The following is a 25,761-nucleotide window of genomic DNA, read 5'->3' as shown; positions in this document are numbered from 1 at the left end:
GCGCACTGGCACAAACGATAAAATTCACAATCTTTCTCTCACTGACGGAAGTGGTCACTAAAAAGTATTCTGGGTTGACAAAACCTATATTAAATTCACACCCACCAAAATACAGGCATACATTTTCACATTGCGAATCGTTTTTCTGCTACCGACTTTTATCTAGTCGGTATCTAGTTCTGATGGCGAGCAATGAACTATGTGACAGGCTGCGACGTATTGGCTGCAGATAGCAGGGACATACAAATTATACGGTACTGTATTTAGCGTAGGGATGAGCAAATTCTTTCGCCTGATACAGATTTGTGGCAAAATTTGCAGCAGAGCCGCAGAAGAGGAGCAGATTCTTGGAGGGTCATTTATCAAAGTCCAAATTTATCTCAATATTTTCTGAAAACAACTCCAACCAAATCCACACTGTTTTTTTCTCCTTATTTATAAATACACTTTCCTGAAATTTTTGTTTGCTGGAAAAAACGTGAACAAACTAATCTTATGATTTTTTTTCTGATTTTTGCCTGAAAACCACAAAATGTTTGGATTATAGCACAAAACCCAGCACAGATCAAAATAGCTTTTGCACTTCTCCAAATGACTTATATGCAACCTCGGCAAGTCTGAGGTCGAGGTATAATAAATCTTGAAAAATTTGTGGGGTTTTTTTCCACTAAAAATTCGGATTTTATAGTAAAAAAAAACCACACATTTTCAGGTTTTTGGCATTCGAAATCTGGTAAATAACCCCCTTGGAGTGCATTTTTCCACAGGTCGAGATCTGCTACATGTGGCCCTAGATACCAGGGTGCAATTTACAATAACACAACAGGTGCAGAATGGGTTATATTTTATTTTGTAACAAATACACAATATACTGTGCAAAGAGAACTGGTTGCGCTGCTGTTTTTCTTAAAGGAACAGTTAGGGTGGCCTTACACGGGCAGATTAAAGCTGCTGATATTGGTCCTTTAAACTGATTCAGCTGCTTATCTGCCCATGTGCACACAGCACATGGGAATCCCATTGTAGAATCCCATTGTAGAATCCCATTGTCAGGCCCGGATTTGTGGAAAGGCCACCTAGGCCCGGGCCTAGGGCGGCAGGATTTTAGGGGGGCGGCATGCTGCCCAACCACACTGACATTGGTTCAAAAACACCGTGGATTTTAATTTCCCGTGCCCCAATCCCCATTGCTCCTGTCCCCCTGAAGGGGACATGGGGCGACAAATGGTAGTGGGCCTAGGGGCGCCCACTATGCAAATCCGGCCCTGCCCATTGTATGCTACAAAGCTTATCTGTTATCTACTGTGTATCCTGTGCTTGAATGGCTGCACCCATGGCTACACAGCAGCTTGTTTATATAAACTATAGTAGTACTTATATGTTATCTACTGTGTATCCTGTGCTTGAATGGCTGCCCCCATGGCTACACAGCAGCTTGTTTATATAAACTATAGTAGTACTTATCTGTTATCTACTGTGTAGCCTGTGCTTGAATGGCTGCCCCCATGGCTACACAGCAGCTTGTTTATATAAACTATAGTAGTACTTATCTGTTATCTACTGTGTATCCTGTGTTTGAATGGCTGCCCCCATGGCTACACAGCAGCTTGTTTAGATAAACTATAGTAGTACTTATCTGTTATCTACTGTGTATCCTGTGCTTGAATGGCTGCCCCATGGCTACACAGCAGCTTGTTTATATAAACTATAGTAGTACTTATCTGTTATCTACTGTGTATCCTGTGCTTGAATGGCTGCCCCCATGGCTACACAGCAGCTTGTTTATATAAACTATAGTAGCACTTATCTGTTATCTACTGTGAATCCTGTGCAAGTAGAAACATACAAGATCTTAAAATGCGTGAAGATATCTCCAACACTTTTGAAGTGGCAGAGATTTGTTGTGATGAATGCAAGTTTAGGCCCATTATTGTGCATATATCTTCTTGTGCTCCCTGTGTGAGCTCTATCATGTATAAAGGGTGACCGTTGCTTTAGTATTACCTGTCTGATGTCACTATACAGAATATTTTGTTCTTTATCTAAAGGTGGTTTTTATTTGAAATTTAATGTGAAACCGTTTGAGGAGCCTGTTCTCCATGTATTACAAGCAGGGAAATAAATAAGTGTGGTCTGTCTGGTGTAAAACAAATGGAAGCGGTTGTACTACAGCTCTGCCTCTTGGCCAGTGAAATATATACAGGTATGGGACCTGTTATCCAGAATGCTCGGGACCTGGGGTTTTCCGGATAACGGATCTTTCTGTAATTTGGGTTTTCATGCCTTAAGTCTACTAGAAATTAATTTGAACATTAAATAAACCCAATAGGCTGGTTTTGCTTTCAATAATGATTAATTATATCTTAGTTGGGATCAAGTACAAGCTACTGTTTTATTATTACAGAGAAAAAGGAAATAATTTTTAAAAATTTGGATTATTTGGATAAAATGGAGTCTATGGGAGACAGCCATTCCGTAATTCGGAGCTTTCTGGATATCGGGTTTCCGGATCCAGGGAATCCTATACCTGTAGTAAAAATGCCGCTAGGAGTGAAATATATATACCGAGCCCTGAGCAAAGCAGATGGCCGGCAATGAACTGTAACAGTGTGATACAGGTGCGGCAAAATGAGTGCAGCAACTGCTTGACACAGGCAACCACTATTTCCTAGCGGGGGGATCTTTGTAATGCTTACTCTTGCGTTTGCTGGTAACTCACTTCTGCAGCTCATATTATTGGATGTTAGTTGTTTGCTGGTGTTCAATAGTTCATTAGCAGCACAGTAGGAATTGCTGCCTCCCCGGCTTCCTGAGCTTACGTCTGACCAGGCATTATGTGTGCAGTGTTCATGGCTTTCCTCTGTGTGCCAGATTTCCCTTAGTCTAAACACATGCTGGTAGGCTGTAGTGAGAACATGTGCCTGTAAGCATACTGACTGCAAGCTCCACTGGGCAAGAAAAAATGTTAATTATTAACTATATCCTGTATTTAGTAGCGATGCATCGAATCCACTATGTCTATATTCGTAGCGTATGAAAACTAGGGTTCAGATTCGAGATTTGGCCGTATCCTTCGTAAAAAATGTGGGTAACATTGAATGCCAAACCAAATATAAACCCCATTAGCATATGCTATGCAAGTGGAAAAATGTTTCTTAATTTTGTGAAATAAAGGGGGTTATTTATTAAAGTTCAAATCTGAATTTTTAGTGGAACTTTTTTTTCAAGATTTATTATACCCTGAGGATGCAAAAAGTCAGAATCGGAAATCCGCCATCTCAGACCTGCCGAGGTTGTATATAAGTCAATAGCAGAGGTCCCTATCCTATTTGGAAGTTTCTGTGGTCTGCTCTGGAATTAGCCCAAAAATCCAACTATTTTGAGCAAAAATTCAGACTTTTTTTTGGAAAAAGGCAGAAAAAAATCAATCGATTCTGGAAAAAATTTCGAAAAAAACCCATATGATTCGGGTTTTTGCACGACTTTATCGATTTTTCTCCCGATCCGAATAAATCAAGCTTTTTTAATAATGTAGTAAATGAAGTCAAACCGTGGATTACATTTTGGTATGACTTTTTTTAAATGACTAATCAGAAAATTTCAGATTTTGATAAATAACTCCCTTAGTCTCATGATTTTTAGGGTTTGTATTAGGTTGGGCCAATCACTTGGATTCATTTAAATCCTGCTTTTAAAAAGCTTTTTATCTAGTATAGAATATACAGTATAACATGCCCTTTAATGTATAAGAGAGACACAAGCAGTGCCATATACTTTACAAGTATAGAATCTGTTATCCTTAAACCCATTATACAGAAACCTATTATCCAGAATGCTCCGAATTACAGGAAGACCATCTCCCATAGAATCCATTTTAATAAAATAATTCCGATTTTTAAAAAGGATTGCCTTTTTCTCTGTAGTAATAAAACGGTACATTGTTATTTTTCCCAACTAAGATATAATTAATCCTTATTGGAGGCAAATCAATCCTATTGAGTTTTATTAATATTTAGATGATATTTTAATTGACTTAAGATATGGATATCCAAATTATGAAAAGACCCCTTATCTGGAAAACCGCGGGTCCAAAGCATTCTGGACGATCTAGTATAAACAGACAGCATTCTCTAAGCAAGATCAACAGTAAAGGTGGCCATACATGGAGAGATCCGCTCGTTTGGCGGATCTCTCCCCGATATGCCCACCTTGAGGTGGGCAATATCGGGCTGATCCGATCGTGGGCCCTAGGGCCCAACGATCGGATCCTAACGATGGCTTTACGGGTGGTCGGATCGCGGGACTGCATCAACGAACAGATGCGGCCGCGATCCAACGGGATTTTTAGTCCCATCCGATTGAGATCTGCCCGACTTTCGGCCAGATCTCGATCAGGGAAGCCCGTCGGGGGCCCCATACACGGGCCAATAAGTTGCCAACTCGGTCTGTCGGCAGCTTTTATCGGCCCGTGTATGGCCACCTTAAGATCTGGTATAAATAGAAAGCACAGGCAGTTGGATATAGTTGAACTGTATCTAGTATAAAGCAAATAGAAAGCCTTGTACTGTAACAGTGTGACACAGTAAGTGATGTACAATCTTGCCGTATACCATACATGCCAGATGGAACCCATATGCTGTAATTATGCTCCCTCTATAGGTTGCCATGGAAAACATACCTTTTGTGACTCCAACCCGTGTAAGAATGGAGGCACCTGCTCTGCGACATGGGGCTCCTTCAATTGTGACTGCCCTTTGGGATTTGGGGGCAAAGACTGCAGGATAGGTGAGTAGCAACAGACCCCAAATTGTAAAACTATAGCTTGTATAGTACTGCTATTTATTTAACTGTTTCAATTATCTTTAAAAAAAAGGGAAGTGATGAATTAACACCAAGTGTTGATATTGCAGTGGAGTCCTCCATACAATAATTCCATTTTAGGCCAGAGCCAATGCATAAGCTGTCTGTATAAAGGCTAGGAGAAAGACTTCTATCTGGCTGCCCATACACAAGCACATCAAACGTGTAAATTCAACATATTGTAAGTTTGTATGGAAAACACAGAATTTACACAAATCCTTTCTATTGTGCCCAGTGATCCTACCAGTACACCCTTAGCCCTTCCATACATAGGAATGACTTTAATAGGAAGACATTGGGGTGATTTAGTGCTGTGCACACTAATAAAGATGCAGAAGAAAACACTGCTTAAAGGAGAACTAAACCCTAAATATGAACGTGGCTAAAAATGCCATATTTTATATACTGATTTATTGCACCAGCCTAAAGTTTCAGCTTGTCAATAGCAGCAATGATCCAGGGCTTCAAACTTGTCACAGGGGGTTACCATCTTGGAAAGTGTCTGTGACACTCACATGCTCAGTGGGCTCTGATTGGCTGTTGAGAAGCTAAGCTTAGGGCTCGTCACTAATTATCCAGCAGAAAATGAGCTTCCCCTGTAATATAAGCTGATGCTACAGGTTTGCTGATTATTAAATTCTGATGCTAATTGCACTGGTTTCTGTGCTGTCATGTAGTAATTATCTGTATTAATTACTAATCAGCCTTATATTGTGACATTTCTATTCTATGTGTGCTGTATATTGTGAGTGGGTCCCTAAGCTCAGTAAGTGACAGCAGCACAGAGCATGTGCAGTGAATCAGCAGAAAAGAAGATGAGGAGCTACTGGGGCATCTTTGGAGACACAGATCTTCACTGCTAAAGGGCTGTGGTTGCCTTGGGCTGGTAAAGAAGCCTAAAACATAATGAACAACATTTCTATCCTATGTCTTTAGTTAGGCTTTAGTTCTCCTTTAACACGTTCTAAAGGCTTGGGTCTGAACCCTATACATGCACTAAACTCATACATGTAACCCCTCTTATACCAAACAACCAAACATTTATCCACAACCTAGCCCATCACTGACCCAGTAGTAAGGTAGTGAGTAGGGATGTAGCGAACTGCCGATTTGGTGTTCGCGAACGCCGTTCGCGAACACCGGCAAAAAATGCGAACGTTCGCGAACTTCGAACACCCGCTAAAATCGTTCGATTCGAACGTTCGAAGGATTTTTCATTCGAATCGAACGTTCGAAGGATTTTAATCGTTCGATCGAAGGATTTTCATTCGAATCGAACGTTCGAAGGATTTTAATCGTTCGAACGAATGGAAATCGTTCGAACGAATGGAAATCGTTCGAACGAATGGAAATCGTTCGAACGAATGGAAATCGTTCGATTTTAGCGGTCGAATGGTCGAATGGTCGAACGATTTGTATTCGAATCGAACGCGAACTCAAAATGCGAACGTTCCCAAACGTTCGCGAACATTAGGCGGACGCGAACGGTCGAAGTTCGCGCGAACAAGTTCGCCGGCGAACAGTTCGCTACATCCCTAGTAGTGAGTAATGGAGAGTTGCTACATTTAACAAAGAGCTACTACACCCAGCAGGTAATTATCCTGCTATTCAGCACCTACTCTCATCCAGTTATAATTGCTGATATGACCAAAGAAAGTCTTTGCTTCGAAAAGCGATTGAAACTTTAATGTTTAATGAATGTGAAATATTCATGCTTTCAAAAATCATTTTAAGTAAGATGTTGCCTTCTTGAAACCCAGTCCTGAAAGGGACGTCATTGGATTGGATCTAGATTTTTCAAGCCTTCCCTGATCTTTTCTTGTCATCTAAGCCACTCTCCATTTTAATATAAATTATCTGAATTTTTAACCCTCATATTTCTTCTGAAGATGCCGCTTTATTATAGGAAATAAAGGATCTTCTATGGAAGGTAATCAGGATATTGCAAGTGCGCATGTCGTTTTTGAATCGAAATTGTGCAGTGAATTGCAATGCTCTGATTAAGTCCAGTAGGGGTACTTCATTCCATAGCATACAGATGGGCCTGGGATGGAGATGTGTGTATACATGAGTGCAATCAGAGAATCAATTGCAGTCTGTGTTATCAATCCAATATTGTGTATTAATCCTTTATTCTCATGCAAGCAGATGGCGTGCAGTTACTTGGAGCCTATGCAAGCTCTTTGCAGTACTGTGGTAGAAGAATTCATGCATATCTCATCTTACAGCATTTTAGTAGTACTGTATTTCGTTTTGACTCACCCAACATTTCATATCTCTACACCCAGCACTGCAACATGCAAACCAGTTCAATGGAAGCAGCCTCCTGTACTGGGATTTTAAGAACGACGTGAAAATCTCCGTTCCTTGGTTTCTTGGATTGGTATTTAGAACCCATAGGGCAGATGGGTTGTTGCTGCAGGCGCATGCTGGTCAATACACCACTATTCTGTGTCAGGTTAGTATAATTGGCCCAATTACTTATCTGGCTGTTGCCTTTCCTGGTTTGATAAATGTGTGTCCACCTACTGGTCTGCCATTTTTTTTTACATCTACCACCTGATTTCAGAGAAGTCTGTATATATTATTATTATTGTTGTTGTTATTATTTATTTATAAAATTGCAACATAAGGTTAGCATTACAATTACCATTATGTGCTTTCCTGGCGCTCAGCTGTACAGCACAACATAAAGAATCGCTCCCTTTCAGCAATATGGCTGTGTTCTCATTGGGATGGAGACCGCTGCATGCAGGAGTAATTAGATCACAAACGTTATTTTTCCGTATAGTGTTATTCTCCACCCACTTGGATGCAGAAATATATGGTTGCATAAGATGCAACAGATTTCTTGGTGGTTTGCCATGTGGTTGACCCTTGGGAATGCACAATTATAGTTGCTATAGGTACATACCCATAAATACTGAAGGCACAGATTATTTGCCACTAAGGGTATAACTACACGGACGATTTCCCCGTGTTAGTGCCGGATCTGATGCTCTGCGCCAAAACACAGGCGTCAAGTCGGATGCGAAGGAAAACAAGGTAAGAAATACAAATGTCGGATGGTGTCACAGAGTTCATCCGACGCAACACGACTGTCGGAGGCAGATGCAGCGACGAACTCTGTGACACTATCCAACGTTTCTGTTGCTTATCTTGTTTTCCGTCGCATCTGACTTGACGCAGAGTATCGGATCCGGCACAATTGCAGCGAAATCGTCCTTGTAGTTGTACCCTAAGAAATACAAATGTCGGATGGTGTCGCAGAGTTCATCCGACACGTCTGTCAGATGCTACGCAGCATGCAGCTTCTGCATCCGACCGTCATGTCGCATCGGACGAACGACACCATCCGACTTTCAGGTTGCTTACCTTGATTTCCGTTGCATCCGACTTGACGCCTGCGTTTTGCCACAGAGCGTCAGATCTGGCATAATCGCGGGGAAAACGACTGTGTAGTTGTACCCTAAAGGTTCAATGTAAGTTACAATTAAAGGGGACAAAAAAGTGTTCTTTAATAATGTAATAATGGGATACTGTAGACAATGTATTAGTTATTCAACAGATGAAATGATGTCAGGGGTACACCTGTTTACATATGGATCCTATTAGCCCCAAGGAGCCAACATCTTACCAACCTATTCACTATCCAATAGTCATTTGGTGCTCATACAACCCATAACTGATTGTTTTGTCCCAACTCTCCCAGCTTGTTTCTGGCCTGATTTCATTCTCTGTCAGCCGTGGCTCCAGTCGAACCTCCGCCCTTCTCTTGGATCAGATGTTAGTGAATGATGGGAAATGGCATGACCTTCAAATGGAGCTACGAGATGTGCGCAGTGGGCGTGAAACTCGTTATGTTATCAGCATCAACCTTGACTATGGGCTCTATCAGGTACCCTCACTGCATCTTCTACATTAGCTTCAATCGTTTATATAGAAGATCTATTGCAACCTTTGAAAGGAAATTCATTGTCTGAAAAGGTTTTCATTTGTGCCTGGGTGAAGTGTATTTCACTGTAGTCATTTTATTTCAGTTGTCTGTCTAATTTCACATTCTCAGAAATTTTGAATGTTCTTCCACAGGACACTGTAACAGTTGGCAGCGAGTTGCATGGCCTTAGGGTCAAGCACCTGTACATTGGAGGAGTTTCTGGAACCCGAGAGGTGCAAAATGGCTTTGAAGGCTGCATACAGGTAAGAAATTGGTATTTTTGCTCTATGTTCCTGTTGTGAAGTCACATGACTCTTGTTAGAAAGTAAATTCTATGATTTTATTTTTATTTCCCAGGGGGTGCGCCTAGGAGAGACACCAAGTGGAATAACCTTGCCTAAGCCAAACAGTGCCTTAAATGTTAAACCTGGCTGTAGTACCCCCAACTTGTGTGATTCCAACCCATGCTCTGGAAACAGCTCTTGTGTGAATGAGTGGATGAGCTACTCCTGTATCTGTCACCCAGGTGGGTATTTCTTTTGCTGCTTTTAATACCTACTTCTTGGCTGCGGATAGAATCTTGTTCGCCAACTTGTATCCATCTATCCAGCCCTTGGGCTGATCAGTCAAATACCATAGAGGGTGATTGTTGTCTGGCTCCTTAAAGGGATACTGTCATGGGGAAAAAATTTTTTTTCAAAATGAATCAGTTAATAGTGCTGTTCCAGCAGAATTCTGCACTGAAATCCATTTCTCAAAAGAGCAAACAGATTACACCGGGACAGAATGTTGCCCTTTTCCGGTGGTGGAGTTCTAGCAATATTCTTAGAATCTATGACTGCTATAACGTTAGGGGCCCACTTACTATAGCTCTCCTCCAGTCCCAATGGGACCTTCCGTCATCTGAAATTTTTAGAGCGTTGCAGGTGTTACATTATATATCTTCACTGAAAACCCACTGGGAAAGGTCACAACATAGTCTGACATTTTTTGAAAGCTGGTGTCTCCGCCCCTCCCTCCGCACGGGAATGATCTCGCTATTGTATTCCGCCTTAAATAACCTATTAAACCCAAGGGATCACGCTTATGTTAGGGCATGGGAGAAGGATGTCTCTTGTTCATATGATATGGAACATTGGGGGAAGTGTTGGGAAATCACTAAATCTAGTTCTATGAATACTGTTTTGCTGGAGGCCTCCTACAAGGTATTATTTCGATGGTATTTGACGCCTGATAGGATAGCGAAAGGGGTTGCTACGGCGGATCCCAATTGCTTTAGAGGCTGCCAACAACTTGGTTCCATGTACCATATATGGTGGACGTGCCCTAGGGTGGTTAGATTTTGGATTAGGATCCACACTATCATATTCTCTGTTTTTAACATTAATGTGAGGAGAGACCCAATGATAGCACTTTTGAATGGTAAATGTGATGGTTTCTCTAAACTACAACACAAACTGTTGACATGTATATTTTTGGCTGCGAAACAAACCATCGCTAAGGCATGGAAAGCTGGAGCTATTCCTATTCTAGCTTTTAAACATAAAATGGATTGGATTATGGTGAATGAAAAATTAGCTAGTTTTCTCAATAACACCCATGATAAATTCCTAAGGATTTGGCAGCCCTGGTTGGAGTACAGACACAGTGATCCCAATGTTTATCAGCTTCTTTCCATTTGACTCTCTTGCTATCACTCGATTTTATTTTTGTGATGTATTAATGTTCCGATGACTTATTTTGCTATTTCCCAGTCTTTTCCATGTAATTTCCTGACTAGGTGGCTCTTTGATTTTACTGTTTTATTATTGTGTAACCAAAGTTGATGTCAATGTGCACTGATATTTTGCTTGTGACCGCCCATGACTGTTTACATTATTTTTGATGACCTGCCACACTTTTGTGATGTACATTTGGCATTTGTTTGTGAAACAATAAAAATATTGTTGAAAAAAAAGAGCAAACAGATTTTTTTATATTCAATTTTAAAATCTGACATGGGGCTAGACATTTTGTCAATTTCCCAGCTGCCCCAAGTCATGTGACTTGTGCCTGCACTTTAGGAGAGAAATGCTTTCTGGCAGGCTGCTGTTTTTCCTTCTCAATGTAACTGAATGTGTCTCAGTGGGACATGGGTTTTTACTATTGAGTGTTGTTCTCAGATCTACCAGGCAGCTGTTATCTTGTGTTAGGGAGCTGCTATCTGGTTACCTTCCCATTGTTCTTTTGTTTGGCTGCTGGGGGGAAAAAGGGAGGGGGGTGATATCACTCCAACTTGCAGCACAGCAGTAAAGAGTGATTGAAGTTTATCAGAGCACAAGTCACATGACTTGGGGCAGCTGGGAAATTGACAATATGTCTAGCCCCATGTCAGATTTCAAAATTGAATATAAAAAAATCTGTTTGCTCTTTTGAGAAATGGATTTCAGTGCAGAATTCTGCTGGAGCAGCACTATTAACTGATTCATTTTGAAAACATGTTTTTTCCCATGACAGTATCCCTTTAAGGTGTTCCCGTTAGCCTGCACCTCAGTAACTTCATATGGTCATGGAGCTCAACTGTGACTTGTGAAAGTAGGCGTTCTATTATCTTTCTTATCCTTTAAATATCCTACATTCTAAAAGACTCCCAAACTCTTTAAAATGAGATGGTTACGTAGTACAGGTATGGAATCCGTTATCCAGAAAGTTCAGAATTAACGACTGGCCATCTCCCATAGACTCCATTATAATGAAATAATCAAAAAAAATGATTTCCTTTTTCTCTGAAATAATAAAACAGTTCCTTGTACTTGATTCCAACGAATTAATCCTTATTGGAAGCAAAACCAGCCTGTTGGGTTTATTTAATGTTTACATGCTTTTCTAGTAGACTTAAGGTATGAAGATCTAAATTACAGAAAGATCCATGATCCGGAAAACCCCAGATCCCGAGCATTTTGGATAACAGGTCCCATACCTGTATAACTCTTTTTATTAGGGTGTAAACAGTCCATGCTCCAGAAAACATGTATTTTTCTTCTTTCTATTGTATTTAGGCCCAATGGGGCCCCTACAATTTCTGGGACCGGTTGCTATTGCACTGTCGATTTTTACAGTTCTCTTTTGTATTGTGCTGTTCGATATCTAAGAACATAAAATAGAATCTGGATAAAATGTATAATCTGTAAAAATGAGATTGGTTTTCATACATTTGTCTAAATTCCCTTTCATTTCAAGATTTCCCTTTGATTTCTTTTCCTGTAAAATGGCGTGGCATGATCAGCAATTATACAAATACAAGAGTACACACACACTATTGCTGTGCGGCTTATAGGATAGTTAGGAATGATTGATCTGTTTCATCACTTGAACTTAGTAGTTTGATGTTCTTTATGAAACGCCGAGCTGAGTGCAGTAACTCGATCAACTTAGACAGCTCTTTGAGTGATAAAGTGTCTTTGCCTGCCTGCAGGATACTATGGAGGGCACTGCGTTGATGTCTGCCAGCTAAATCCTTGTGAGAACAGAGGCATATGTCGTCACCAGGCCAGTGCCCCAATGGGCTACACTTGCGAGTGCAGCAAGAATCATATCGGCCGCTACTGCGAGCACAGGTGGGATGAACTGAGGTACAGGTATGGGAGACTTGAGTTTTGCATGAAGTTCTCCTGCCACATTTTGCAACAGGTTTTAGTGGACACAGTTATGGGGAATATGCAATTTGGGTTAAATCATGACAATTTTTATTGCACTTTGCCCACACTAATAAGGTGACATTCCACACTGAGCAGCTCTATGACAAATATGAGAGCGTTTCACATTCAGCCAAGCACAAAACAAAAACTGTGGCACCATGTTAGCCAGTAGCAAAAATAACAAATAATATTTGGCTAACAATAAAAATACTTTGCAAGCTTTGGTGCTTCGAAAGCTTGCAATGTACTTTTATTGTTTGCCAATATAGGCATCACTTCTACAATACTTTTTGTATTTGTTTGTTTTTTTTATTTGTTACATTCAGCCAACAAACTTTTAGCATGGTCTAGGATCCGTTATCCAGAAAGCTCCGAATCGAGGAAAGGCCATCTCCCATAGACTCCATTTTATCCAAATAATCCAAATCTCTAAAAAGCTTTTCCTTTTTCTCTGTAATAATAAAACAGTACCTTGTATATGATCCAAACTAAGATATAATCAATCCTAATTGGAAGCAAACCCACCCTATTGGGTGTATTTAAAGGAGAAGGAAAGTTGTTTAGCACTTGGGGGTGCCAAATGTTATGCACACCCAAGTGAATGTATTTACTTACCTGAAACCCCAGGCCGGTGCTCCTATCAGCAGAAAACTGCACCGACACAGGGTTATTACAGTGAGCACCATGGAGCGCTCCTCTTCCGGTTTCTTCTTTCTTCAAATTTTCCAGGGCAGATACATGCACAGTAGAATAAAAAAAGCTGACTTTATAGTTAAAGTTCAGCTTTTCACTCTAATGCGCATGAGCAGCCCACAAAGAAAGATGAAACCGGAAGAGGATGGCTCTGTGGTGCTCACTGGAATAACCCCGGGCCGTTGCAGTTTTCTGCTGATAGGAGCACCGGCCCAGGGTTTCAGGTAAGTAAATACATTCACTTGGGGGTGCCTAACATTTTACCCCCAAGTGGTAAACGACTTTCCTTCTCCTTTAATGTTTACATGATTTTCTAGTAGACTTAAGGCTTGAAGATCCAGATTATGGAAAGATCCAGGTCCCGAGTATTATGGATAACAGGTCCCATACCTGTACAAACATAGAGTGGCTGCTTAGGATGCACTGATACCCAATGGCAAATATACATACACTGCAGCCCTGAAGAGGGATGGCAAGTTTGGAACCTTTAGCTGAATGGTGGGCATGCACCTTGTGACATGGCAATCCTTTGTTATGAATGAGAGTTATAGAAAGTTTAATCCCTATATCAAAGGCCCCATTGGTTAGAATCCATAGGGGCAGTGAAATATCTGCTTAGGGTTTTTGTTGTATAAATTGGATGAGTTTTTATAAATTTCTTTCATAGGCTGGACCAGCAATGTCCGAAGGGATGGTGGGGGAATGCAACCTGCGGCCCATGTCACTGTGATGTGAATAAAGGGTTTGACCCAGACTGCAACAAGACAAATGGGCAGTGTAACTGTAAGGTAAGAAAGAACAGTGGTGTAGCTATCACCTTGTAAGTAGTAACTGCTTTCTCTTATCTCTTGTACAACAACAGCTTTTATATCTTCTCTAACTCTGACCTTCTGGGTTGTTTTCTTCAATTTGACACATGCAGGAATTTCATTACCGCCCCGAAGGCAGCGATACATGTTTGCCTTGTGATTGTTATCCCATTGGCTCTTCATCGAGGGCATGTGATCAGGAAAGTGGGCAGTGCTACTGCAGACCTGGCGTGATTGGACGTGAGTGCAACAGCTGTGATAGCCCCTTTGCTCAGGTCTCACCAACCGGCTGTGAAGGTAAGATGTGCTGTACAAGGAACACTGGCTAGGGAAATCACTTCCACATGGATCAGCAGCTGTCTAAAGAGGCACCTCCAGTAGCATTACACCACTAGGGATGTAGTCAAACTATACTGCAAGAATAGGAAGAGTAAAAGTCATGATTTAATAGACACCTGAAGCAGATAATAAGCAAAAATAATAATAAGGGGAGAGCAACAAGCATAAGAAGTATGGTGGATAGCAAACAGCAAAGTAAAACAATTCATTTATCTACCTATGCCTCAGGCACCGAACCAAGACTGTAAGCTTTGTGGTCCTCTGCCTGGCAAATCAGTTTACAGTCCCGTCTGTAGTTTTCAGAGATGATGATTTAATAAACCACTTGACATTAACTTTATGCATAATTGCTTTTTGCTAATTCCTGTATTTATAGTTGTTTGTATAACACATAGTGGGACATTCACTAAGATTCTTAGTTGCGCTTCGCCGAAATTCACTAAGCGTATTTTCGCCTGCGCTACCCAAATTCACTAAAATCTGAAGTTGCGCTCAGGGGTAGCGTAAGGTTGTGAAGTTGCGCTAGCGTTGATTCGCCAAGCAAAGCGAAGTTACGCTAGCGATGGTTAGATTGCATACGGCGCCAAATTCAAATTTCAATGGAAGTATTCGTAGCAGCACTACACAAGCCTGGGAAACCTTCAAAACATCAAATAAATTTTTTATTTTGCCCTACACATGTGCCCACTGTATAGTTAATTTGCCATGAGTTAGGAAATGTAGGGGGGAAGGAGGGGAGCCCCAAAATTTTTTCGATCTTTTTCAGCCTATCACCCATAATAAAGAAAAAACGCCAGCGTTTTTTGGGACTTAGAAATTTTTTTTTTTTTTTTGAAGCAATCCCTATCACCTTGCCTGGTCTGAGGTGGCGAAGGAAGTCTGGCGTAAAAGGTAGCATTCAGAACAATGCGCGCATTAGTGAATTTGCGTAGTTACGTCCCTTGTGCAACTTCGCCAGGCGTAAGGGCGCGAAGTAACACTAGCGAAGTTACGCCAGTGTCCGTTAGTGAATCGGTGAAGTAACGAAAATGCCCAACGCTAGCGAATTCACGCTAGTGTTAGGCGCTTCGGCGCTTAGTGAATTTATACTCTTTAGTGGTGGCAGAAGTCACCTCTAGTGCTGTATATGGGATAAGAATTGTATAGCTGTACTTTATACTGAAAATCCATATATGGTTTCATGATGTAATGATGCCCTGCCTCATTCTACTCTCTTTCAGTGATTTATGATGGTTGCCCCAAAACATTAACAGTCGGTGTGTGGTGGCCCAGGACCAAGTTTGGCCTTCCAGCTGCCGTACCATGCCCGAAAGGATCATGGGGTGAGTCATTCTCTCTGATTTCTGCTCTCAGAGTTTGGATTTTTGTTAGAAACCTCTCCACCTACGACTTGAACAGATTGCCTCCTACAATCATTGCACTGCAAATATTTGTCCCATGTCTGCCAGGCTTTTGGCTCACAGTCGCTAAACATTGCTAATTTGTGCCTACTTTGTTTTCCCTTTGCCTGTCAACTCCCTGTCAGACAGGAATCTGTGAGAGAATCTGTGTAGCTTTTTATTATCATGCAACATGAGCAGCCATGAATGGAATGGCAAGGTTTCAAACAAGATGTTTCTAAATTTATTTGATTTTCCAGCAACCCGTTTGATGTTCTGGGAAAAGTAATTTTTACATGTGTGCATCTGGATCTGCCCAGGAGAATATTAAAGGGACCATTTACAGTGCTCCGTGCAGTGAGCATAGGCCTCATTTTTTTGCACAGAGCATATAAAGAATGGTCTTTTGGAGCGCAGAGACCTGTGACATGCATCTTGATTCAAGTGCTCTCTAATTAAGTGCTCAATTTAGGGTGCGTCAGGAGGCCCACTTTGGAGCCCTGTCCTTAGGCCGGCCATAAGTACAGGGTTGATACACCACTTGACACTGGTCTCTGCCCTGAGTACCAATGCTCATTGCAAAGACAAGTGATCCTGGAGGAGCAATTTCTCTGTAAATGAGAACAAACATGTACCCCTGGGGGTAAGTAACTTACCTCTTACAAATAATTTACTTTGACCCTGGATGCAAGTGCACAAAATTGCACTCAGTGCTTCTTTAAAAAAACACTTGTGTCTGGAGTCTTGCTGCACTCTGTACCTAGCACCCAACTGGAACTTCTGCAGTAGATGCAGAGCACAGCACTGGTGGGTGACTGCTAGTGCCCCCTAACTTGGGGGGATGGGTTAGGGAAATGAACAAGATGGGGCAACCTAAGTGCCTTCTTTCACCTGCCCCTCATGAATAAAGTCATTCTGAACAAAAAAAAAGCAGTGCTTTTATAGTATTTATGGAGTGAGGTTTCTTCACTCTGGTTTTGAGAACAGAGATCTGTGTCAATTCTATTACATGCAAAGCAGGGTGCAAAGTACAACAAACAAATTGCACCTGGTTTTGCACTTGGTAAATGATACCTATTTTCTTTTAAAATGTCCATACACTGTCCATTGCCCTTCTGAATCCAACCAATTGGCCCACAGGCTAAATGGGCAGATGATGTATGAGTGGCTATACACAGTATGGCTGCTTATTGGTCAGTTTGCTCAGGCCAACAGCCAGGACAGTCAGAACTGCATGAAGTAAGAGGAGCTGCATGGTGCATCATGCCTTGGCCAACATTGTGCATCACCTGATAAACAAATTAGTCAGTATCCATGGCAAAAAGATGACAGTTGGCTTTGTTCGCTTAACATACGCATTGCTATTTTATCAGTAAGTGTGTGGCCAGAATGTCCATTCACAGGCAGCTGCTCTGGTCTGGCCTAAATGTGTAACTCCACAGAAAGTATGAAATAACCTCCCCAAAAAAGGAGGCAAGGAAGCTCCCACATTATGTGCATCCCTCCGGCTGAGCACACTCACCATTGCTGTTTGTATTTGTAGAATGGCCACCTTAATAATACACAGCCCTACTCACGAACAGGGTCCCAATCGGTGAGAATGCTGTTTGCTTACATTGCTTTCTATGCTTTGTCCTTTATTATACTTTATATGTCCTAATCCTTCTGCTCTTTTTCCTCTTGATTTTTCTCCCAACAAACACTGACCAGGTCTGAGAGGTAAAGGTGAGGATTCTCTGTCCAACCTCCTTGCCCCAAACCTCTCTGCTCTCTATGGCTTGAATTCGCTCCTGAATTGAACCTGTTGCCCTGCTTGTTTCAACTTTTCTGACCCTCTCCTGCAACCAGGCTTATTATGACACCTTACTGACAAATGCACCATAACAAGGATATCCAGTGTAAACTATAACTTTCAGCATCACTGTAGAGTCACAACTATCTGTAGATGCTGGGAGTTGTATTGCATTTGCACCTGCAGGGTCTCTGGTTTGATGTGCCTGTGTTCTAAACAGCTGCTTGGGCTGAGCCAGATGTAATTAAACTGTGTGCTTCGCTGTTTGCTTACTGTAACCGTAATACCTATCACTGTTTGGCAGCCATGATGATTATTACGTCATAGGAATATGGTTTCCTCTAAAAACGTTCTGTCATTTCAGGGGCCGCCATCCGACACTGCGATGATGTCAAAGGTTGGCTGGAGCCAGATCTGTTTAACTGCACCTCTCCAGCATTCGTGGAACTCTCACCTATGGTAAGGCATTATACGCAGAGTATATTCTTTTAAAGGGGTAGTTCTCCTTTACGTAAAATTTAAGTGTATTCTAGAATGGCTAATTCTAAGCAACTTTTCAATTGGCCTTCATTTTTTAAATTTTTTTTTACTTATCTGACTTTCCAGCTTTCAAATGGGCGTCACTGACCCCATCTTAAAACGAATCCGCAAGGCTACAATATTATGATATTGCTTCTTTATATTAGTCTTTTTTCAGTCTTTTCTTCAAAACAATGCATGGCTGCTAGGATAATTTGGATTATAGCAACCAGATGGCTGAAATTTGCAAACTGGAGAGCTATTGAATTAAAAGCCAGATAACGCAAAAACCACAAATAATACAAAATGGAAACAAATTGCAAAATTGTTTCAGAATATCACTCTCTATAAAAAGTGAATTTAAAAGTGAACCCCCTTAATAGACTATGGTGGGAAGAAAGTGAAATTCACAAAACTGCTGTTTTTTGTGCTGGGGTGGTGACCCTTGGAATCTAGCAATCAGCTCGAATTGATTAGATGCATTTAAGGGCTGAACTCCACAACGCACTAAGGACCTATTCTTTGCCAGGTGATGACATGCATGCAACGTGTCGGAAATCCAGAATATAATGGGACTGATCGAGAAATCGCAGGTACAAACTAGGGATGGACCGAATCCAGGATTCGGCCTTTTTCAGCAGGATTCGGCCTAATCCTTCTGCCCGGCAGAACTGAATCCGAATCCTAATTTGTTTACGCAAATCAGGGGCGGGGAGGGAAATCATGTGACTTTTTGTCTCAAAACAAGGGAGTAAAAAATGTTTTCCCCTCCCACCCCTAATTTACATATGCAAATTTGGCTCGTTATTCGGCCAAATTTTTCACGAAGGATTCGGGGGTTCGGCCGAATCTTTTACAAAGGATTCGGGAGTTCGGCCAAATCTAAAATAGTGGATTCAGTGCATCCCTAGTACAAACTACATGTATCAGACTGTGAATGCTGCGCGCTGCATCTTCATCCGACAGTCGGCTACGTCTGACAAGTAGGGATGGGGCGAATTTTTTGCTATGTTTCGCCGAAAAAATGACGCCCATAGACTTGTATGGCATTGTTGCGTCAAAATAAAAAGACGCTTGTCAAAAAAATTTTGGTGCGTGTCAAAAATTTTTTGACGCCCATAGACTTTAATGGGCGTCGGCGACATTTCGCCAGCGCCGAATTTTTGGCGAAACGGGTCAAATTCGCTCATCCCTACTGACAAGCTGCATGCGTATCATCTAGTGATGTGCGGCCTGACCCGGGCGGGCTTGCACTGCTCCTCGCGGGTGCGGGTTGAGCTCTTCTTCTGCTCTCCCCGCCCGCCACCTTCAAATGCCGGCATCCGACTTCCGGTTTTATAGTCTGGCGTCTGCTTGCCCCACCCCTTTTGTGATGTCATTGTGACGTCATCAGTGGGGCTGGTCGCCGCGGGTCTATAAAAAGAACCCGGAAGCGCGGGTACGGGCGGGCGCGGGCTGGAGCAAGGCGGGTCAGGTGTAGGTCAGGAAAACCCTGACCCGCACATCACTAGTATCATTGTCTGGTGACAATCAAATTGTGGAGTTCAGCCCTAATCTAACAAAAGAAGTTAGTTCTGCTATTCCAGCAAAAAAAGTCTTCTATTATCATTATCAAGGAAAATAGTTTACTCGGCTTATGGGAGCCGCACCCAATTTTATATGTATAACAATTATTTGGTTTGTTTCCCAGCTGGACAGCTTGGAGAGGAATGAGACTGAACTGAATACAATAGAAGCCAAAAAGCTTGCCTTGCGTCTGCATTCAGTGACAGACAAGATGGATCAGTACTTTGGCAATGACGTCCACATCACGTTCCGCCTGCTGTCCTATCTCATGCAGTATGAGAATAAGCAAGAGGGGTTCGGGTTAACAGCCACCCAAGATGCACAGTTTACTGAGGTACAAATGAGGGAAGTGTTATTATCTGGTTTATAGCTTTCATATACAGACCCTTTATGTTTGTATAAAGAGAAACGACACTTTCTTCTTTTTTTTGTAAAAAGTGATGTAGTAACATATATCTAAGACACATGGTAGTGGTATAACAGATAGCAGATTGTATATTAGAAGCACTTGATTTGGTCCAAGATTTTTAAAGTTTAAACAAATACATTTGTCTGTGGTTTTATTTTGGGCACAATAGGCAGGAGGGCTCTGTACTACAATAATTTGCACTGCAATAATATTAACATAGTAACATAGTAATCTAGGTTGAAAAAAGACACAGGTCCATCACGTTCAACCTTTTAACTCTATTTTAACCTATATATCTGCTAATTGATCCAGAGGAAGGCAAAAACCCCATTTGAAGCCTCTCCAATTTGCCTCAGAGGGGGAAAAAAATCCTTCCCGACTTCAAGATGCAATGGGACCAGTCCCTGGATCAACTTGTACTATGAGCTATCTCCCATAACCCTGTATTCCCTCACTTGCTAAACACCATCCAACCCCTTCTTAAAGCTATCTAATGTATCAGCCTGTACCACTGATTCAGGGAGACAATTCCACATCTTCACAGCTCTCACTGTAAAAAAAAAAACATTTCCTAATATTTAGGTGGAACCTCTTTTCTTCTAATCAGAATGGGTGACCTCATGTCAGCTGGAAAGACCTACTGGTAAATAAAGCATTAGAGAGATTATTATATGATCCACTTATATATTTATTCATAGTTATCATTTCACCCCTTAAGCGCCTCTTCTCCAGCGTGAACATCCCCAATTTGGCCAGTCTTTCCTCATAGCTAAGATTTTCCATACCTTTTACCAGCTTAGTTGTCCTTCTCTGTACCCTCTCTAATACAATAATGTCCTGTTTGAGTGATGGAGACCAAAACTGTACGGCATATTCTAGATGGGGCCTTACAAGTGCTCTATAAAGTGGAAGAATGACCCACTCCCAGGCCTGGACTGAGAATTAAAATAGGCCCTGGCATTTCAGGTACACAGAGGCCCACTCAGCCCACTAAATACTGACTTTCTATGGCACCTTATAGCAGCCCCTCTGGCATTTGCCAGAACCCACAGATTGCCAGTCCGGGCCTGCCCCCTCCTTCCGTGACTCTATGCCCATTTTAATACAGCTCAAGACCTTATTTGCCCTTGATGCTGCTGACTGGCATTGCTTGCTACAGCCAAGTTTATTATCTACAAGGTCTCCAAGGTCATTTTCCATTACGGTTTTGTGTACTCTCATGGAAAATAATGGACACTAAAACAATGTGTCTCTCCTCCTACTCCATAGCTAGGCATGTGGGTGAGGTGGGAGTACACGCCCTCCTTGGGAACTGTTTGGTACCCCTGCTGGAGAAAGGATCATCATTTATTTATATAGCAAGGATAAAGTAAAAAAGAAAGACACCAAAAGATATAGCAGGTACAGGTTACGTCATTATATTATAATCATATGGGAGTTGAATGTGAGTATAACACTGACATGGGCTCCCAATAGCAAACTCCAGCAGAGCACAGGATACACAGGTCTCTTAGGCTTAGGCCGGCTGATGATGATCTGCTTCATATAGCTGATCCACATCACCCGGCTAATCTGGAGCTGTGATAGTTAAACCAAAGACTGCTTACATTTACTTAGTATTTTGAATTTTATACTGCCTCGCTGCTCAAAGATGTCTTTGTAGGTGCAAAGAGTTTTTGTGACATACTTTCCCTTTAAGTAGACTAAGTCAGAAAGTCTGGCCTTCACATGGCAAATTCTCTTCTCAAAGCTTCCCCACGAGGCAATCCATTCCATCATGTTGACATCATTCAGGCAGAGAACCGGCAATGGAAAGCCAGATTGTGTAGACATGTGCAGAAATTAAAAAATGCCAATGCTGCAAACTGCGTATTCAAGTTGCAAAATGAAATAAATCAGTTTTAAGTGAATGGCAGGTGTATTATAGTCCATTGCCCAAAATAGTCCTAATTTCCACTATTCCAGTATTAATAAATAGTAGCGACACTATGTGAGTCCTCAGAGAACTATACGTGCACTCAGTAAGTTCAGTATGTAAGTCCTAAGAGGAAGGTATGTGTACTGCTAATACTAACATGGCTGCTGTGACCTTTTCCTCAGAACCTGCTGAAGACTGGAAGTTCCATTCTGACTCTGGGCAACAGGGAGCACTGGGAGGCTCTGCTGCACAATGAACATGGCAGCGCTGGGCTTATGAACCTGCTTTGGGAATACAGCAGCACTCTGGCTAGGAACATGAAGCTCACCTACCTGAATCCCGTTGGCCTGGTGACCCCTAACATCAGTAAGTGGACCACCTAAATTTCTATTTTTGTAGAAATTTCCTTTAATACATAAACGGATATTCTCATGATGACATGAGCTGTTATTTAAAATCAATTGCTCTGACTTCACATAATTCCTTGGGGAAAACTAAGTTTTACCTGCAACTTACGTATAATTAAGCAATAGGATTCTTAATGAATCAGATAAAATTAAGCGTAGGACTGGCCAGATATGGGATGACTTTGACGTAGTTGGCCAGCTTAAATATATTGCAATATATGGACAAACAATCCCTGTTTTGTTTAAAGGGTAAGGCATTTTTCAGTAGCAGTATGCACAAAATGTCTCTGTCTTAAATATATTGATAATGGGTTGAGTGCAGAGGAATCTTGTATTTGACTATATGCACCCCCGCCTAATGGTTTTAAAAATTAGTGGTGAGCACAACTTTCCCTTGTTATATATATATATAGTTTTTTAATTATGTGCTGTCTTCTGACTCTTTCCAGTTTTCAAATGGGAGTCACTGACAAATGCTCTGTAAAGGCTAAAAATCTATTGTTATTGCTACTTTTTATTACTCATTTTGCTATTCAGGCCTCTCCTATTCATATTCCAGTCTCCTATTCATATCAATGCATGGTTGTTAGGGTCATTCGGATAAGGATGCACTGAATACACTATTTTGAATTCGGCCGAACCCGCAGAATCCTTCGCGAAAGATTTGGCCAAATACTGAACCGAATCCTTATATGCATATGCAAATTAGGAGTGGGAAGGGGAAATCATTTTTTACTTCCTTGTTTTGTGACAAAAAGTCACATGATTTCCCTCCCCCCTTAATTGCATATGCAAATTAGGATTCAGATTCGGTTTGGCCGGGCAGAAGGATTTGGCCGAATCAGAATTCTGCTGAAAAAAGCCGAATCCCGAATCGAATCCTGGATTCGATGCATCCCTCAAGGAATGGCAACAGTAAACTGAATGGAGGTGAACTGAGAACCTAAAATTCTTCTTTTTCTCTTGCCAGTGCTTAATATTGAAAGAGTGGAAAATCAAAACTCTGCCAGGAGACAGTTCCCCAGATACCACAGTCACCTTTTTCGGGGCCAAACTTTCTGGGATCCCCATACTCATGTAGTGCTGCCGGAGTCAGTCCTTGTGCCACCTAAGCTGAAAGGTAACACAGTAATGAACTGGTTTTGTCTTATTGTTTTAGTTTATTCAGTTCCTGCTTGCATGGTGAGGCTACATTTCTGGTCATTATGTGGATGAATCTACATTAGCCCATGTAAGATCACTGTAGAAATGGTATAGGTGCAAGTGCTGGAGTGCCGTGAAGTGCAGAATTGTGCCACTTAGGACCATAAATGTGCCAATGGTGGAATGAAACTGGCTCAGGATGCAGCGTGGACTTCACAGGAGTAACGGGAAGCTGTGGGAAATATTAAAAATATATATTCTGTGCCCCACTGTCTTGTAATAGTTATTTCTAAAACCAATTATTTAATACATCATATCAATTAAATCTTTGAATTTCAAGCACAACCTACTACAGTGCCAACACCAACCACCGCTGAGATGAATGTCACAGCTAAGGTAACCGTGCCCAAAAAAATTGCCCAAGAACCAGCTCCCACCATTGTTATCCTGATAATCTACCGAACATTGGGAGAGCTTCTTCCTGCTCGTTACAACACAGAGAGACGGAGTCTTAGGTAAGAAAACTCTCATTACTACCCACTAACGGTTATGGTCTGTGTGTAGTCTGTCTCTAATGGTGCTTAACCAAACAGTAAACTTGAGACATGCTTTACATTGAAAGGAGAACAGCAGCTCTGTACATTAGACTGAAAACTTGTACAGGTATGGGATCTGTTATCCAGAATGCTCGGGACCTGAGGTTTTCAGGATAATGGGCCTTTCTGTAATTTGGATCTTCATACCCTAAGGGGCACATTTACTATTGGTTGAATATCGAGGGTTAATTAACCCTCGATATTCGACCCTCGAAGTAACATCCTTCGACTTCGAATATCGAATAGTCAAACGATTTTTAGTTTGAATCGTTCGATTCGAAGTTGTAGTCAAAGGTCGAACTAGCCAATTCGATGGTCGAAGTAGCCAAAAAAAGTCGAAATTCGAATCCTTCACTCGAGCTTAGTAAATGTGCCCCTAAATCTACCAGAAAATCATGGAAACATTAAAAATTTGGATTATTTGATTATAATGGAGTCTATGGGAGACGGCCTTTCCATAATTAGGAGCTTTCTGGATAATTGGTTTCCAGATAACAGATCCTATACCTGTACAACAAAGTATTCAGGATTTTATTTGCCCTTTATGAAATGTAACTTTTCCGATAAGTACAACCTTTAAATCTAAGTATGTAGGGTGCTTATGCATAGGGTTATTTATAATAAACCTTTTATGGCATTGGGATGCTCTATATTTGCTTTTTCTGGCACAGCAGTATTCCTTTGATGTGGGTATTTTATATGCGTGTTTTATGTATATTGTTAATTAGATATTCATTTATTTTTGTATGGTTTCTGATCGATAACATAGTAACATAGTAAGTTAGGTTGAAAAAAAGACACACGTCCATCAAGTTCAACCTTAAGTTTATATATAACCTGCCTAACTGCCAGTTGATTCAGAGGAAGGCAAAAAAAAATTCCTTCCTGACTCCAAGATGGCAATCAGACTAGTCCCTGGATCAACTTGTACTATGAGCTATCTCCCATAACTCTGTATTCCCTCACTTGCTAAACACCATCCAACCCCTTCTTAAAGCTATCTAATGTATCAGCCTGTACCACTGATTCAGGGAGACAATTCCACATCTTCACAGCTCTCACTGTAAAAAAAAAACCCTTCCGAATATTTAGGCGGATCCTCTTTTCTTCTAATCGTAATGGGTGACCTCGTGTCAGCTGGAAAGACCTATTGGTAAATAAAGGATTAGAGAGATTATTATATGATCTCCTTATATATTTATACATAGTTATCATATCACCCCTTAAGCACCTCTATAACTAAATGTGCTGTGTGTATAGAAGTATGCTTTAGGCCTAGAGATTCAGATTGCCATCATTCCAATCCAGCAGGTAATCAATGTACTGTATTCTCATTAGTTGGTAAGTGGATTGCAGCTGTAAGTGCTTTCAGACACAGGAATGACGGCAACATTTCTCTGCAGGCTGCCCAAGAATCCAGTGATGAATTCGCCCATTGTCAGTGTGTCTGTTCTGCGCAATCAGTCCTTAATTCTGGGAGCTCTGGAAACCCCCGTCATATTGGAGTTCCGCCTGCTGGAAACAGTGAATCGGAGCAAACCGGTCTGTGTGCAATGGAACCAGTCTGAACAGTAGGTTGATTTGGGTTTTTTATAGATTGAAAAGGACAAGAGAATACGAAGGGTTATCCTTAAGTTGCAAGAAAGCTACGGCCCCAATCTAATGGTGGCCATAGATGCAAATATCCGCTTGTTTGGCGACATTGCCAAACGAGCGG

At 41.4% G+C, this 25,761-nt stretch overlaps 1 protein-coding gene across 4 annotated transcripts in view; it reads left to right on the top strand.

The window, feature by feature from the left end:
- The window catches only part of LOC108715881 (cadherin EGF LAG seven-pass G-type receptor 3), a 153,896-nt gene that overhangs the window by 105,101 nt on the left and 23,034 nt on the right, over nt 1-25,761 (top strand). For 3 of the 4 annotated variants that reach the window (XM_041561740.1, XM_041561739.1, XM_041561738.1), the window contains exons 8-23: nt 4,660-4,785; nt 7,149-7,318; nt 8,573-8,758; nt 8,950-9,060; nt 9,155-9,323; nt 12,252-12,393; nt 13,835-13,955; nt 14,090-14,273; nt 15,536-15,637; nt 17,405-17,419; nt 17,851-17,945; nt 19,696-19,905; nt 22,081-22,264; nt 23,276-23,425; nt 23,789-23,963; nt 25,448-25,615. In XM_041561740.1, coding sequence (XP_041417674.1) covers nt 4,660-4,785; nt 7,149-7,318; nt 8,573-8,758; nt 8,950-9,060; nt 9,155-9,323; nt 12,252-12,393; nt 13,835-13,955; nt 14,090-14,273; nt 15,536-15,637; nt 17,405-17,419; nt 17,851-17,945; nt 19,696-19,905; nt 22,081-22,264; nt 23,276-23,425; nt 23,789-23,963; nt 25,448-25,615 — 2,308 coding nt within the window. The remainder of the gene's footprint in view (nt 1-4,659; nt 4,786-7,148; nt 7,319-8,572; nt 8,759-8,949; nt 9,061-9,154; nt 9,324-12,251; nt 12,394-13,834; nt 13,956-14,089; nt 14,274-15,535; nt 15,638-17,404; nt 17,420-17,850; nt 17,946-19,695; nt 19,906-22,080; nt 22,265-23,275; nt 23,426-23,788; nt 23,964-25,447; nt 25,616-25,761) is intronic. The other variant, XM_018261406.2, reaches the window with a different exon arrangement.

Source organism: Xenopus laevis, chromosome 4S (assembly GCF_017654675.1).
Source record: "Xenopus laevis strain J_2021 chromosome 4S, Xenopus_laevis_v10.1, whole genome shotgun sequence".
NCBI classification, from domain to species: domain Eukaryota; kingdom Metazoa; phylum Chordata; class Amphibia; order Anura; family Pipidae; genus Xenopus; species Xenopus laevis.
The sequence above is the reverse complement of the archived record's forward strand: the minus strand, read 5'-3'. Positions and strand labels throughout refer to the sequence as shown.